This window comes from Petaurus breviceps, unplaced genomic scaffold (assembly GCF_028583685.1).
Source record: "Petaurus breviceps papuanus isolate PSGF00001 unplaced genomic scaffold, PetGlider_PUasm1.0 90654, whole genome shotgun sequence".
NCBI lineage: Eukaryota > Metazoa > Chordata > Mammalia > Diprotodontia > Petauridae > Petaurus > Petaurus breviceps.
The window spans coordinates 2,111,945-2,126,957 of NW_027187301.1; the positions used below are offsets into that span (position 1 = coordinate 2,111,945).

Genomic DNA, 15,013 nt, shown 5'->3' on the forward strand with positions numbered 1-15,013 from the left:
TGGAGGGGAGAGAGAGTAGGAGACGGGAAGACAAATATGAGATGTGACTTGAAACATGGGGGAGGGAAAAATGAATGCTATTGAGAATCAATGAGTTAAAGGCATTTTGAGAAGAGGTGTAGACCAGTGCAAGGGACAAGGAGATACAGAATGCCACAATGGACAGCCACTGCCATTCTATTCCCTGGAGATAAGAGCCAGAGTCAGGGGCTGGGAAGAGGGGCAAACAACCCTGAAGCACTGTCCAATGGAATGGGCTACGGAAACTGGGATTAAAAAGAATGTTGAAAGGATGATTCATATCTATAAAGAGATATGTTATGGGCAGTGTCACGCAGCTGATCTCTATTTCCCAGAGGGAGCTGGCTTAAATTATAGCAGAAAGTCACAGGAAGCAGTGTCTGAGTTTTAGGGTCATAATACAACAAAACGTGTTCCCAAGGTAGCTTCCTTCACTTCATTTCCAGGAGGCCTGGTCAGACGACCTTCAGCACAGTCTGGAGGTAAAAATCAGATTGCCCTGAATTATCAACTTTGACCCAAGAGTCCCACAAGACCTATCCCCTTCCCAGGAACTTGACCTTGAGAGAGAAGGTGTTTAGGATTCATTCTATTCAATGAACATTTATTAAGAAGAACTGGTGAGGAGCTTTGTGCTGGGGAAAATACAACGTTTAGGGGAAATCTTGCCCTCAGTCAACTTACAGTTTAGTAAAAGGTGAATACAGAAATGGACAGCTATAATACATACTATAATTAATCACGTGGAAGTGAGGCAAAACATAGTGGTATATGAGTTTTGAGAAGTTGGAGGAGGGGTATTAGAATGTTTCATGGCGGAAACAGAACTTGAGTTCCATATTGGTAGAGTGTGAGATAATTCATTCTCCCACTTCTGAGGGGAGTGGTGAGAGAAAGAAAGAAAATCAATACTTAGGAAGTAAAAAATAAAATATTTTTAAAATTAGGTTTTAGAAAGTATTACCAAGGTTAGGGGAAAAGGAATCCATTAAAGTGAGAGGTGGAAGTCTCAAGGTCAGAAGCAATAACTCCTCAGCCCCTCCTCTCTAGCTGAGGCTTGTTAAATCTCAGGGACTGGGGAGAGGGAGTGGGATCATTATAATTTCACTCTTTGACACATGAGATGGGCCTTAAAGAATAAAGCCACCACTGTCTACATTTGTTTGTTTTTCTTTTTCCCTTCCTTTTTTTTCTTCTGACTATATCCCATTGTTCTGAGACAACATCCCTGCCCCACTCTCCAAAGGATGCCCTGCTCCCAGATCCTCTCCTTTCCTTCCCTCCTGCCTCATTTTCTCAGTCCTGGTCTCACCCTACAGTTTGTTTTGTGTCCCGCTTCCTCCCCTCCCCCCACCCACCCCCCGTCCCCTGAACCAGCTCTACCACCTAAGAGACAGACCCCTGATCTTCAGTACTTTTAGGACCCTGTCTTCACCCCACCCCCAACCTTCACCATCCCCTGGAAGGAAAAAGATAGATATTGCCAGGATGGAAGGGAAAGGGGGAGAAAGAGCAGCAGGGGACAGTCAGTAGCTGCTGAAAGTGGAAAGCAAGCATTACTTTCTCCCTACTCACTTACCCTGATGTCTTAATGTGTCATAAAAATGCTCACTAGGGCCATCCAATCCTCAGAGCCCCTTTAGGGCCTTAGGGACCAGGGAGTCCAACCCCCTCACTTGACAGATGAGGGCAATGGGTCTAGAGATATAAAGTGAAGTGTCTAGTCAAGATCAATCACAGCCAGTTAGCAGCCATACCAGGAGTGGAGGCAGAATCTCCAAACTCCAGGCCTCTGTCCTTCCACAATGGCCTAGAAATACCTCTGGGTGTTTGCTAGTAGACCTTCTCTGCACATGTCCAGCCCCAGGGAGGTGTGTTGCTGTGAGCATCACTTAAATGCTGCCAGACTCACTCTCTTCTCCGACCTCACTATGGTGATCTCTCTTACCTTTCATTACTCTCATTCAGTAACATTCATTCCATACCTGCTCTCTGAAGGACAGTTATGACTCTTATCTCTTAAGAAGCGGAAGGCCCCATCCCTTCCACCGATCCAAAGCTGTCCAGGTATGTGGAGAATTGAATCTACCTCTTGGCATGATGGTCATTTTAGGAGCAAAATCTCTCTTGGGCTGAGGCAAGGCAAGGGGCTGGGGGTGAGAGGGGCTATTCCAAAGGATTATCAGTAGATGGGTAATTGACAGGGTCACTAGCCAGAAGCATTGTGGAATTCTGTCAGAGAGGGAAAATCATCCCCAAATGGGAGGGGTACCTCACTGAAACAATATTTTACCACCTGAGATGTTCTATACATTGTAGCTCTGTTTTATAATGCTAATGCACTTGTCAAAGTAAAGAATAAATTCATAGAAGCCTGGTTTAACCCCCACTTCTGACATATTCTGGCCATGTGAGCCTAGGCAAGTTACATAACCTTTTATGATTCAGACAACTCTCTAAGACTATGAGCTGCAGAATAGTGAGAAATAGAGGGGATTTTCTTACAGAGAAATCCCACCACCAATGAAACCAAAATTCTCCCGAGTGAACTCACTATGACTATGTATTACTGCTCTCTTGCTGTTCAGCCATTTTCAGTCATGTCTAGCTCTCCGTAACCCCATTGGGAGTTTTCTTCACAAAGATACTAGAGGGGGCTGTCATTTCCTTCTCCAGCTCATTTGACAGATGAAGAAACTGAGGTTAACAAGGTTAAGTGACTTGCTCAGTGCTCTATCACTTCACCATCTAGCTACCTATATCTGACATAGTAGGTACTTAAATGTTTAGTGTCATGCTTGGCACATAGTAAGTGCTTAATAAATGTGTTTAATACAGTGCCTGGCACATAGTAGGTGCTTAATAGAGCTGTACAGCATCTGGCATATAGGAGATGCTTAATAAATGCTTATTCTCTTCAGGTTTTAATTATTGTGCTAGACCCTAGGGATTCAAGGACAGAAGTGACACAGCAACTGCTCTCGAGGAGATTACAGTTAATCTGGAGAAGTACAATATGCATATTTATACAAACACAAAATATGCACCAAATAATCACAAGGGAAGTTGTTAGCAGTACGATGAATCAGAGAAGGCTTCATGGAGGAGGGAGCATTTGGATGAAACCAGAGATTGGAAAGGGCAAAGGTGAGCAAAGTGTGGATGCCAGGCACGGGCAGGGTCAGCGGGTGCAGAGACAGAGAGAAGGAGCGAGGAACGCTGTGTGTGAGCAAAAGCAAAAAGGCCATTCTGGCAGAGCCACAGCAGCCTGGAAAGTCAAGTCCTAACAAGGCAGTGAAGGATTTTAAAAGACAGAAGAATGTTATCCTAGAAGTAAAAGGGAATCATTGAAATTTATTGAACAGAGAGGAGCATTGTGGTTAGGCCTGTGCTTCAGAAATATTACTCTTGTAGCTGGGTGGAAGATGGATTTGAGAAGGTCAGACTGGAGGAAGGGAAACCAGCTAGGAAGATATTCCAATAGTCCAGGGCCTCACCCTGAACACAAGTGGTGGGTACGTACGTGGAAAGACAGTAACTGACATGACAGATGTAGAGCTAGAAATGATAAGATTCGCCAGTGGTTAGATAAGTGGAGTGAGTGAGTGACAGTGAGGAGTTGAGGATAACTTAAGAGTTACAAATTTATTTATTATTATTATTATATGATTTATATATTATATTTTTAATAATTTATTATTATATATTATTAAATAATGATATTATTATTCCGGTGACTGGAAATGAAGTGATGGGTTTGATAGACCTAGGAAAAATCAGAAAGAGGATGTGTTTGGGGGGGGAAAGAAATCAATGAGTACTGCTTTGGACACGTTTAGTTTGAGATGACTACAGGACTCCATTTCAAAGCATTCAAAAGACAGTTAGTGATAGAGGACTGGAAATTAGGAGAGAATCTAGGGTTAGTTATGTAAGAGAAGGAGTTGGTGCCTAACCAAGTACTTTCTCCTGCCAGCAGATGAGGACTTGTTAATGTGCTACCAGGGCATAAACCAGCCCACTACTCAGAGGAAGGAAGGAAGGAAGGAAGGAAGGAAGGAAGGAAGGAAGGAAGGGCGAAAGAAGGGGAGAAGAGAAGAGAGAAAAGAAGGAAAGTAAGAAGGAAGGGAGGAAAAAGCTGCAAAAGGATAAAAATGAAGGTACTCAGTATGGGAACATGGTTTTGAAGTTCAGAGAAAGTCAGAAACAGAGCCAGAAAGGGAAATATTTAGATATATCAAAATATATAGATCTATAGGTCTGGTAGTCATCGACATGGAGATGACAATTGGACTCGTGGGAACTATATTATTATCCCCATTTTACAAATGAGGAAATGAGGTTCAGAGGATAGGTGATTTGCCCATGGGCATTCAAATAATCAATGTGAGATATGGGATCTGAATCCTGCACTCTATCCACCATGCCACCTATGATCTCGAGTCTATAATTGATGTGTGAGCTTTATAGGAGCCACAACATACTACTGATTCATATCAAACTTGTGGGTCAAACATCACTTTTAAGTCTTATTTTTTTCATAAGAAAAGTCATATCTTACTATCCGATATTTATGTGTTTAATTTTTAAAAACCCAAATTCAGGGTTTAGCTTTTGTCCCTATAGTATTTCCATTTGTTGGACTTGGCCAAGGGTTTCACTGCCCAAGATCATTTGGGATTTTAATTCTGTAACTATTGGCTGTCCCCTCTCAGCATTTTGCCTCTTCAAATTGGTAAGTGGGAGAAGAGTACATGCCAATGAATAACTTAATGCAGCCCTACTCAAAGAACATTCCTGGGGATGGTATTTGGTTTAGGGAATGAATAGTGTCTATTCACACTTCAGTAGGCTACCTACACAATGAAGTGACTAAGATACCCTGCATTCGGTCAAGGAGGCCCGAGTCACACAGTAGGGAGGTTGGTACAACAAAGTGGCAGAACCATTCTTATTTACAAATAAAATATAGAAGACAAATAAATACAAAATACAAGTAAATATAAAAATATATCTATATATGCCTTTCAGAAAAAATATAGCATAACACTAAGTATTGCCTTTTCCCTCGGCAATATTGCCAAAATGATATGGCATTTCACCTCTCTTTTTGGCAAGCAATTTACCTCTCATTAAGCTAATTGTTAAGGCTCATTTACAGAAGAAAGCTTGATTTGAAGTGTTTAAGCTGGTTAATTTTTTTTTTTTAATTTAAAAGAGAGTCAGCATGGAGTAGAAAGCCAGTCCTGAAGCCAGGAAAATCTGGGTTCAAATGCTACCTTTTACACATACTAGCTGTGTGACCCTGGGCAAGTCACTTAAACCCCTTGGTGCTATAGGCAATTCTCTCAGACTATAAGCTGCAGAGAAGAAGCTGACCTCCCCTGCTGAATGAGTTTCTTCACCCCAGAATTCCCTAGGTCAAGGAAATTACATGTCCAGTTCCTATCCCTAATTTAAAAAACCCTTATTGTCAGATTTGTAGGTATGAGTTCTGATTATAAGATTCAATAACATATAATGCTACTATGGCTGTGGCTTGTGCTTTGGGTGAAGGAAGATAGCTAGATACATACCTACAGACCCACATACATGCATACATACATATGTACATACAAACATACATATAAATATATATATATGAGTATATCTATATCTAAACATACAAACCATGCCTTTTGACCCTCACCTTTGAAGAGCCCCCAGCTCCCTTTCTAGTTCTGCTTAAGTGCCTTCTCCTTCATGGACCCCTTCCTTTTTACCCTAATTATTAAAACCTCCTACCCCCTGATGAAACCACTCAGCATTTATATGTTGTATCCCTGGCCACAGACCCCCCCCCCCCCCCCGCACCCTACCAAATAGAATGCAAAATCCTTGAGGTCAGGGGCTATCTCACTTTTTTATCTGTATACCCAGTATCTGGCACATAGTAGGGCATTCTAAAATAGCTGTTGATTGATTGCCAATGCTCTTTAATTAAGTTGGATTATTAAAATTTGTTCACAGAATTATAAACTATTCCTATGGTCTAGCAGATGGAAGTTTTGACCAAATTTCTCCAATACTTACTCCAGATCACCAGAACTGAACAAGAAGGAGCCTTGCCAATCAGCAAACAGGAAGCCCCCTCCTCATTTCTATGCCTATGTCAGTCCTAACCTCCCAATGCCTTCTCCCTGCACATTCTAACTCCCTCTTTCTAGCCAGACATGAAAGAGAGCTACTCCAAGGGTAAGTGGTAGATGATGAGCTCTTCAATAAGAGGCCAGGCCCTCTTCCTTTATTGCCTTTCCTACAAGGGAGGGTCCAGGAGCAGGTAACTAATCCAAAGAGGGAGACCTTGCATCCTTCTTATTGAAACTACCTCTTAGCATCTGGACAAAAAGCAGTCAAAAGCAGATGAAAACGTGGGAGAAGAGAAGCAATTTAACTGGAGTCGTGATCTGCCATTTTCTTTCTTTAGTTAACACCAACGAGAAGGTAGGCGGGCTTTCTAATGGATGGAACACCTTGAGGGCAGCAAGTTGCCAGGGTCCTTTACCTCTACCCCCAACAAGGTCTACAAAGAACAGCATGCTCCCAGAAAGTATCCTCTCCTTGTCTCTTTCTCCTACCCTCCCGATGATAGCCAAAGGTCAATACTGAAATCAAAGTGTCAGAACCAGCAAGGGAAAGAAGCTTTGGTCTTTGGTCACCAGCAATGAATAAAGGAAAGAGCCACGCTGAACCTATTTCAAAGTCAACACAGTCTTGCTGATCTTCACCTCTCCCCAGTCCCCAGACTTGTAGGCCCCATCTCAGCTAATTTCTGGTCTGCAATTCCCACCCATCCATCCCCATATTCTCTTCTACAAACAGAATCACAGGCCCACAGAACACAGAAAAGTCACCCACACAGGCCCTGTGCCCTTCTCCGGTCTCAGAAACAATTATTGGGAGATGGGAGTTCAAATCAATAGAAAGGAAGAAACCATTCTGAAAATCACATAGTTCACTAGGAGGGTTTGGAAGGAATGTAAGGTAAAGGGGAGAGCAGAGGGAGGCAATGGGTTAGACCAGAGTAAATGTCAAACAAAGTCTTTTAAAAGATCATTCCAATCCCACCTCTCTGGAAAAGAAGAATGAAGAAATGGGGGAGCCTCCAGGATCCATTTGGGGTCTCTGTCTCTTTTTCAGGAATGACAAAAAGAATTTCATTATGTCAAGTAATTAAAATATACATTACATTTCTAAAGAGCTTTTATGTCCATTGGGAAAAGGATGGCTACTTGGCAAGTCTGTCATTGGACAGCAAGACCCAGATCCCATCCGTAGAGGAATAGTGTTCAGAGATTCTAACCTCTATCACCACCCCCACACTGGCCAAGAGATTTTTTTCCCCCAAATGATCTTTAACAAACATGTATACTAGACGTGTGTGTTTGTTTGTGTGCGTGCAAAGGCTTTATGCAGCAGAGTGGGATACAGTCAAACAAAAATGAGGTTACCATGGCAACAGGCTCCAGCATCACTGCTGCCTATTAACACAAGTGAGGAATGTGTTTGGCAGATGCTTGAGTGTTATTTATGGTATGGGTGTAGCAGAGGGACTTCTGACAGGCAAAGAAGGAAAAAAAAAACCCTTACGATGTTCCTACTGTACCCAGAGAGGAGACAGTAGCAGAGAAAAACACTCATATGCACAAGGGGAGACTATGAGGCAGAAATGGGGGAATAAGAGAAAAGCATAAAGTGAGAAAGTGAGAGAGACAAAATAGCAGGTGGACAACAGGAAGACAGAAGCAAGAGATGAAAAAGGGTGTGTGGAGAAATCAAGAAAGAGAAGTGAACAAGAATTAAAACAGAGGAAGAGAAAGAATCTACAAAGAGGGGGGGGGGGGGGGGGAGTGACAGATACCAAAAGGAAGAGGAAGGAAATAAAAAGAGTCCAGGGAAAGACAAATGCAAATATCAACCCCCCACACCTGGAAAGTGGGATTGACCAGCTCTGTATCCTCCCTCTCCTACCACTTAGGAAGTCCTCCCCGGAATAAACACCAGCATAAGACAGTGATTAAGAAATCAAATCTGTCCCTCCAAGTAGAGCAAAGGATAATAACCTCAAATGTTTTTTTTAAAGGGGTTGGAGATAGGGGACAGAGATTAAACTGGCAGGTAGAGAGATAATCATTGTAAAAAATGGGCCATAGGAAGCAGAAAGACTTCACTTATATTGAATAGCAGGTGAGAAGAAGGAAATATACAGTATAGAAAAATATCAACTCCATTCTCAATTCATTCATCCATTCAATCAAACGGTCAATTTTTATGGAGGGCCTACTATGTGCAGGGCACCATCCAAGAGATAAAATGTTAGGAATCACCTGCCACCAGCCCTATTTCCTTTGTGACTAGTTTTTCGATAAGATGGACAGTCTAGCTTCTAATGGAAGTCAGCACTTACTTACTCACAGCCAGCCACAACCTGTGGCAAACATAACATCCAGAACGGTCACCCTTTGCCACTACTATCAGTCAGTGCATGTTCAAGAAATGCAAAATAATTTCTAGATCACACTGACCCTGATGTAATCAGAAAGATAAATCTGATGCCAATTTTAAAACTGTACAATTCTTTCAGAAGCAAAATGGGAAGGATTTTTGGATTACTTGCTGTTCTAGACTACCCACAGTATAGCTACCCTCCAACTGAATGGATTATCAAAAATGGCATGCAAATCCACAGAAACCTGAAAGCTCTAGAGGCCTGTAGAACATGGCAGGCCAAAAGGGATGCTTCTGGTGGGGGGGGGGGGGGAGGTGTTTGGAGATAGCAGAGGGAAGGGAAGGAAGAAGGGAGAAGTAGGGATGGGGATATGGAGGAGGGCACAGAAACCTCTCAGCTGCCATCCTGGCATCTGAGAGGTAAGATAAGGTTGTGGCACTTCAAGCCCTGACAGATGGCTTCCTGGTCATTCCCCAGAGGCATGAATTTCATGGCTAGGATCAGAGACCCACATCAAGTTGAATGTCACTGGAAAATCCCAGCTAATCTCCTATTTGAGCTGTACCCACCCAGACTTCTCAACATCATTTCCCTTCTCTGAAGGCTCATGACCACCTAAAGCACTCAAATGATCTTACAAGTGGCATCAACACCCACTGCATTTTAACAAAGTAGAGCCCTAAGGTTAGAAGAGCTGGTCATAAAAAGTGACAGTAATAATTATGAGGTGGGGGCGGGGGCAGAAATCACTTGGTAGCCTTATTCATCCTAAGCAACAGTTGACCATTTAACATTCTTTTCCCAGGCATTAGGCTAGAAATATTTCCATGTAACTTCAACTAAAACCACCCAAAGTTCATCTTACTCCACTTACTGATCCCAAAGACAAAAATCAAACAATTCAACAAGGATTTCTGAGCACCTGCTATGTACCAGGCCTTGTACTGACCTGGTACAATAAAAGATATACAAGACATGGTACCTGCCTTCAAGGAGCTTATGATCTAGTATGGGAGAAAATATTGGAGAAGAATTAAGTGCTTCAACTGTGTGGCACTGATTTTAAGTGCAAGAAGAGCTCAAAGAAGGGAGGGATCCATGTGGACTAAGGTATATGGAGCTCCTAAAGGTAAGACAGACCACAGAAGTTACAAAGGACCTTTATCAAGCTTCTCAGTCCCCTGAGTCCCCAGATCAGTTAAGTGACTTGCCAAAGGTCACACAGCTAGTTGGCGTCAGAAATGAGCTTAAAAACCCAAGTTTCCTGACTCGTTGATCAGAGATGTTTCCACTGGAAAGGAGAAAAACCAAGGGAGTAGAGTGTCATTGAAGCCAAAAGAAATCTCTTAGACTAGGTAAGCAACATTGTCAAATACTACAAAGAGATCTAGGAAGACAAATATTAAGTAAAAGCCACAGACTAACACGAGAGGGAGGTTACTGGTTACATTGAACAAAGGAGTTTCAAAAGAAAGGGGAGCATAAAGTACTTTGCATTTCTTTTGTAACAGTTTGCATTTATTTCTCTTAGCCCATTACTCCTTCCCTCCCTCCCCCCCAAAGAATACACATTCCCTAAAGGCAGAAACTCTTTTGTCCTTGCATCTCCAGCACTTCGAACTGTGTCCAGCAAGTAAGTAAATAGGTGTTTAATAAATATTCATATCAAATTGAATTTTACAGAAGGAAATGAGAGCAGAGGACATGGAAGCAGCACATGAAAAGTATAACTTGGAGAAAAGGAAGGAGAGAATCTGGGTAGTAACTAGAAGAGGCAGCTGAAAAGGATGTTTTTAAGATGAGGACCATGTTTTGTTTGAAGGTATAGGGCAAGGAACCCAAAGAATGACTGAAAAAGCTAGAGAGGTAAGTAAGTTAGGTAAATGAGACAGCAGGGGACATCGGACAGGAAGATACAGAATGGGGTACACAGTCACTCGGGCTTTCCACTTTCTGGAGAGTGGCCCCCACATTTTGGCCAAGAGGTTATACAGGTTCAGTAAGAGTGTAAATAAATTCATGGATGATAGACTTACAACAGGATTACTAACGGAAGAAAGGAATGCTCTGTGTACCTCTTGACAAGTCTAATCCTTTGAGGCCGAGATCATAAAGGCAATCTGAACATCCTTTGGTGACTTTGGAAAATAGGACACTGGACCTATCTCATTCAACACTACAATTCTCCTGTCAGGCTATAGATCAAAATCTTCCTCTAGCTCTAACCCCGAGGTTACAGGTGAAGTAGTTCTGAAATAACTGAGAAGCAGGAAGTTAGGAACAGAAGGCACAGAAAGCCAAGAGGGACATCAACCCATCTCCCCAGGCCTATTCTAGGGCAATAACTATCCAACTCAATAAAATGCAACGGGTTTTTGTTTAAGTTCTTTCTGTAAATTACATATAGCTATCTACATCAGCTTCACAACACCACAGAGAGCTCAAGTGAAGGCTCGACTCTCCACACTCCCATTCTTGAGATTCTCTCCAAGATATCAGCCATCAACCCACCCCACCTCGAGCTTTGCTCCCAACATAGTCCAAAGTCACCCTTCCCCTATTTTTCGGGGGGTAGGATGAGTATCTTTGGGAAAAGAGAGGAATTTCTGCAAATTTGGGAAATGGAAAGGTTGTCTTTGAAGCGCAGTTGCTGGGGGGTCCAGGAACCCCATTCATAAGAAAGGCATTTATACATTGGGAGGATGGAAGATAAAAAGACTTCTTTATAGGATTTTGTACTCCCGTGCACACTCCTCTGAAAAAGTTAAATTATGGGAGGGGGGGAGAGGGAAGTGAAAGGGATTTTTTTTGTGACCCACTGAGGCGGTAATTTCACATCAATCTAACGCCAGTCATCGCCTTCCCCTTACCTGTTTCAGTAAGAACTGGTCCTCAGAGTTGGCCTGCAAAGAGATGGCAAGGTGTATGGCGGAGAGCAGCACGCCGCTAAGCACCGCAGCCCTCATGCGGACAGGCAGCAGCGTGTAAATGGTGTAGATGAAGAACACAGTCCACCAAATGCCCTCCGAGGCACTGCGGGGCTGAGGCAGCAGCAGGGCCACCACCTCGACGGCCAGCACCACAGCAATGAGGGCGTAACAGGCCAGTCCCATGTGGTCCTGGTGGAAGCTGGCCCTGTTGCAGAGCACGGCCAAGAGAAGCACCACGGCCACGGCGGCGGAGAGCACGGCCAAGTAAGGAGGCTGATAGTGACCGCGGGCAGCGTGGAAGGCCAGCATGACTAGGCACACGAGTACCAGCACTGCCATCAGCATGGTGAGGCTGCTCTGGTTCAAGCGGAAGAAATAGCGCTGGTAAAGCCTCTCGAGCTTGTCCGACGGGAACTTCTTGGAGCGAAAGATCTGCAGGAGCGCCAGGCAGCAGGCGCCCAGAGAGAGCACGGCTCCGGACCCGGAGCCCGTCGAGCTGCCGGCGTCCTCAGCCTCCTCCTCTCCGCCCGCTCGGGCTCCGGACTCCAGATCCTCCACAGCTTTGCCCTTATTTCGCCGCTCATCCAGACCCAGCTCCACGGAACGAGGGCGTACCTCCGCCCCGCCCCCCTGTACGGTCGCGGTGCTCCGTTCCCCCGGCCTGGACGGGGCTGACCCGCCGCCGCTGCCACCAGCGCCTCCTCCGCTCGCTGGGGGGGCCCGGGTGCTGCCCCCTCCAGCCGCCCCACGCCGGTGGCGACGGCTGCCCCGACAGCAGTCTTCTCCTTGCTCCTGCCAGGCTGACTTGGAGCGAAAGCTGAAGCCGAAACCGCCCCCGAGGGGGTCCTGGCTGCCCAGCGGGGGTTCGTAGTCTTCGTCACTGCGCCAGCGGTTCACCAGGCGGTGCTGCTGGGGGGTCACGGCCACCCCGGTCTTCTTAGAAGAGCCACGGGTCAGCCCCCCGGGAGGGCAGGGGTACCCATTGGCTCGAGACTCTGCTTCTCCCCAAGCTGAGCGGTGCTCCCCGCCTCCCCTGGGGGCAGCCGCCGTCTGGGCCGCGTAGCCCGGCGGGCTTACGCTTTTGGAGCGGGACATGCCCCCCTCGCCGTCCGCTTCTTCCTCCTCCCCTGGGGGGAAGGCTGGGGGGCGCCAAGGGGAGGGTGGGCGGCCAAGCAAGGGGACCAAGCTTGGGTCACACGTCGGGGGCGGCCCAGGTCCCTGAGCCGCGGGGCATCGTGGCACCCCCGTCCTGAGCGATGTGGGGTGGCTCCTGGAGAGAGAGCGATCAGGGTCTCCGGGGAAGGCAAGAGAAGCCGAGAAGGCAAGAAGTAGAGGGAAACCCGCTTTCGTTGGGGTGAAGACTGTCCTGTGTCCGAAATCGAAGTCACACCAGTGCCCAGAGGACTGCTCAGGCTGTCGCGGGACCTCGGGACAGCTTGGCCGTTTTCAGCGGGGGCTGGAATTAGGAGTGGGGACGAATGGAGAAGCGTCCTCAGCAGGCGACGCCTCTCCTGTGCCAGCGGTGCCTAGACAGAAAGCTCCAAGATCCCACACTGAACCCAGGCTCAACCAAGCCTGGCGCAAGACTAAGCAACCAACGCGGCTCGTTAGGAGTCCGGGTAGGGATACTGAGCCGGAGCCCTTCTCTCAAAGCGAACAGGGAACGACTGGGAGGTACGGAAGGCAGCCAGCATTATTTTCTTAAGAGGGGTGGGGAGGTGGGATGGAGGGTGGAGAAGACGGGGGAGGGGGCGGCGGGCGGAGCAACGATTCCGGGGACCTGGGGGGAGGGTCCTGAATAGCAGGGGGCCCCGCCACCGCATCCCCTACCTCACGCGTCAAGTGCGAGAGCGTGGCTCCGGCTTCAGACAGCGGCCCCAGTGTCCGTAGAGAGTGGGTAAGGGAGAAGACCCGGCCCCTGCTGGGTGCCCCTTCCCCACTTTTCTCCCAGCCGCCCCCCCTTCCAAAAAAAAAAATAATAATGAACCTCCTTCAAATCTGCCTGCTGAGCAGAAGGAAGGGTTAGCTCCGGGTTCGGTATCCTTCAATCCGCCTGCTTCTAGTTCATAGCCGCCGGCCTGGATGAGAGGCGGAGAAGGACTAACAGGAAGGAGGGTATCCGGATCACCACCAGCAACGTTATTCCCGGCTCTGAGCGGGCTTCTTGGGGAGCACAGAATGAAGAAATAGAAGATCTAAATTCAAAAGCATCCCGCCAGGAGAAGGGCCGGTCGCTGCAGAGACGCTGCGCCCCTGGTCGATTTCCGAGGGGAAAAGGGGCTGTGGGCTAGGGGATGTTTGGAGAGCGCCATTCACGCCTCCGGCCCTGCTACTCCGACCCTTCCAGCCACCGCCGCCGCCGCTGTTTCTCCTCCTCCTCTCGCCCCGGCTCGCCGCCGCCGGAGCTTCCTCTGCATCCCCTCCTACCGCTGCCTCCCCCCGCCCCCCCGCGCTGCTCCAGCCGCAGGTTACAGCAGCGCATAGCACACCCCCGGCCCACTGCGCCCCGGGCCACCAGGCTGGGCGCCCCGTTCCGCTCGACTCGCCGCCGGCATCCTCTGCCGGGGGCGCAGAGGAAAGAGCCGGGCAGAGGCGCAGTCGCTGTTCTTGGAGGGGGCGGACTGGCGGCCAGGGAGAGCTTTCGGTCCCCTTCCTCACCTAAAATTGTGGCCGCTCCCACTCCTACCCCAGACCACCCTGTGCAGTGGCCACTCGCCCCCACCTCTGCCCGGAACTCGGTACTGCGTGTCCCCTTTACTGATCTCTGCGCCCCCACCCGCCTATTCCCTCCCCCTCTCTCTTTTGTATCCCCCCCATCACCCCCTCCTCGCATTCAACCCAACTTCAACCTCAGCAATCTGCCCCCGCCCCCTGGCTCGGCGTGATTGGCCGTTTCCTGAGCTGTCACACTAAAGTCCGGTGCTCTTATTGGGCGATTCCAGGCCGGGCGTCTGTACCAATGGAGGGGCGCACGGAGGCGGGGAGCCCGGGTTGCGACAGCGGGAAGGATCTGGGAGGGGAGAGTCTTTACGCTCTGGAAGGGGCCAAAGGAGCGGGAGAGGCTAGACGCTGCGAGAGGTGGACGCAAAAAGAGGAAAGAGAGATGAAGAGGGATGAAGACAGGAAGACAGAGGAACACTTTTGCTGCTGACTGGTTGCATCCTGCAAGGGGGAGGATCGGAGAACGTAGGCAAATAGCAGACAGCCCCAAGCCCAAGCCAGCTCGCACTCAGGGCAGCTGGGACCAGAGATAGCTCTGGGCACCGAATACTAGACAAGGAGAGCAACTGTAGAAACCAGAGGATAGGAAACAGAAACAGCAGCTAAATCCTGGGAAGATGGAATCCTGGCACGGAGAGGTGTCAGGCCCTAAGGCCAGAAAGTGTCCTGCCCTGTTGGTCTTTGAGTAAAAGAAGTGATTCACACACATACATCACACCACCGTCCCTCTGGACATCTAGGCATTGGGGGATTCCCCCCACTCCAGTCTTGCCTCGTCTTCGGGGGGGGGGCAGAGGTGCAGCCCATGCTGGTGAGAAGCATGGTGCCCCATCAACACTTCCCTTTTTCTGTT

General features: G+C 47.6%; 1 protein-coding gene across 1 annotated transcript in view; it reads right to left on the reverse strand.

Moving 5' to 3' along the window:
* Positions 1 to 14,196, reverse strand: part of ADCY5 (adenylate cyclase 5) — a 274,316-nt gene extending 260,120 nt beyond the window's left edge. Inside the window, exon 1 of the mRNA XM_069064945.1 lies at positions 11,380 to 14,196. Within this exon, the coding sequence (XP_068921046.1) occupies positions 11,380 to 12,534 (1,155 nt within the window). The 5' untranslated portion in view covers positions 12,535 to 14,196. The remainder of the gene's footprint in view (positions 1 to 11,379) is intronic.
* Between the last annotated feature and the right edge of the window lie 817 nt (positions 14,197 to 15,013).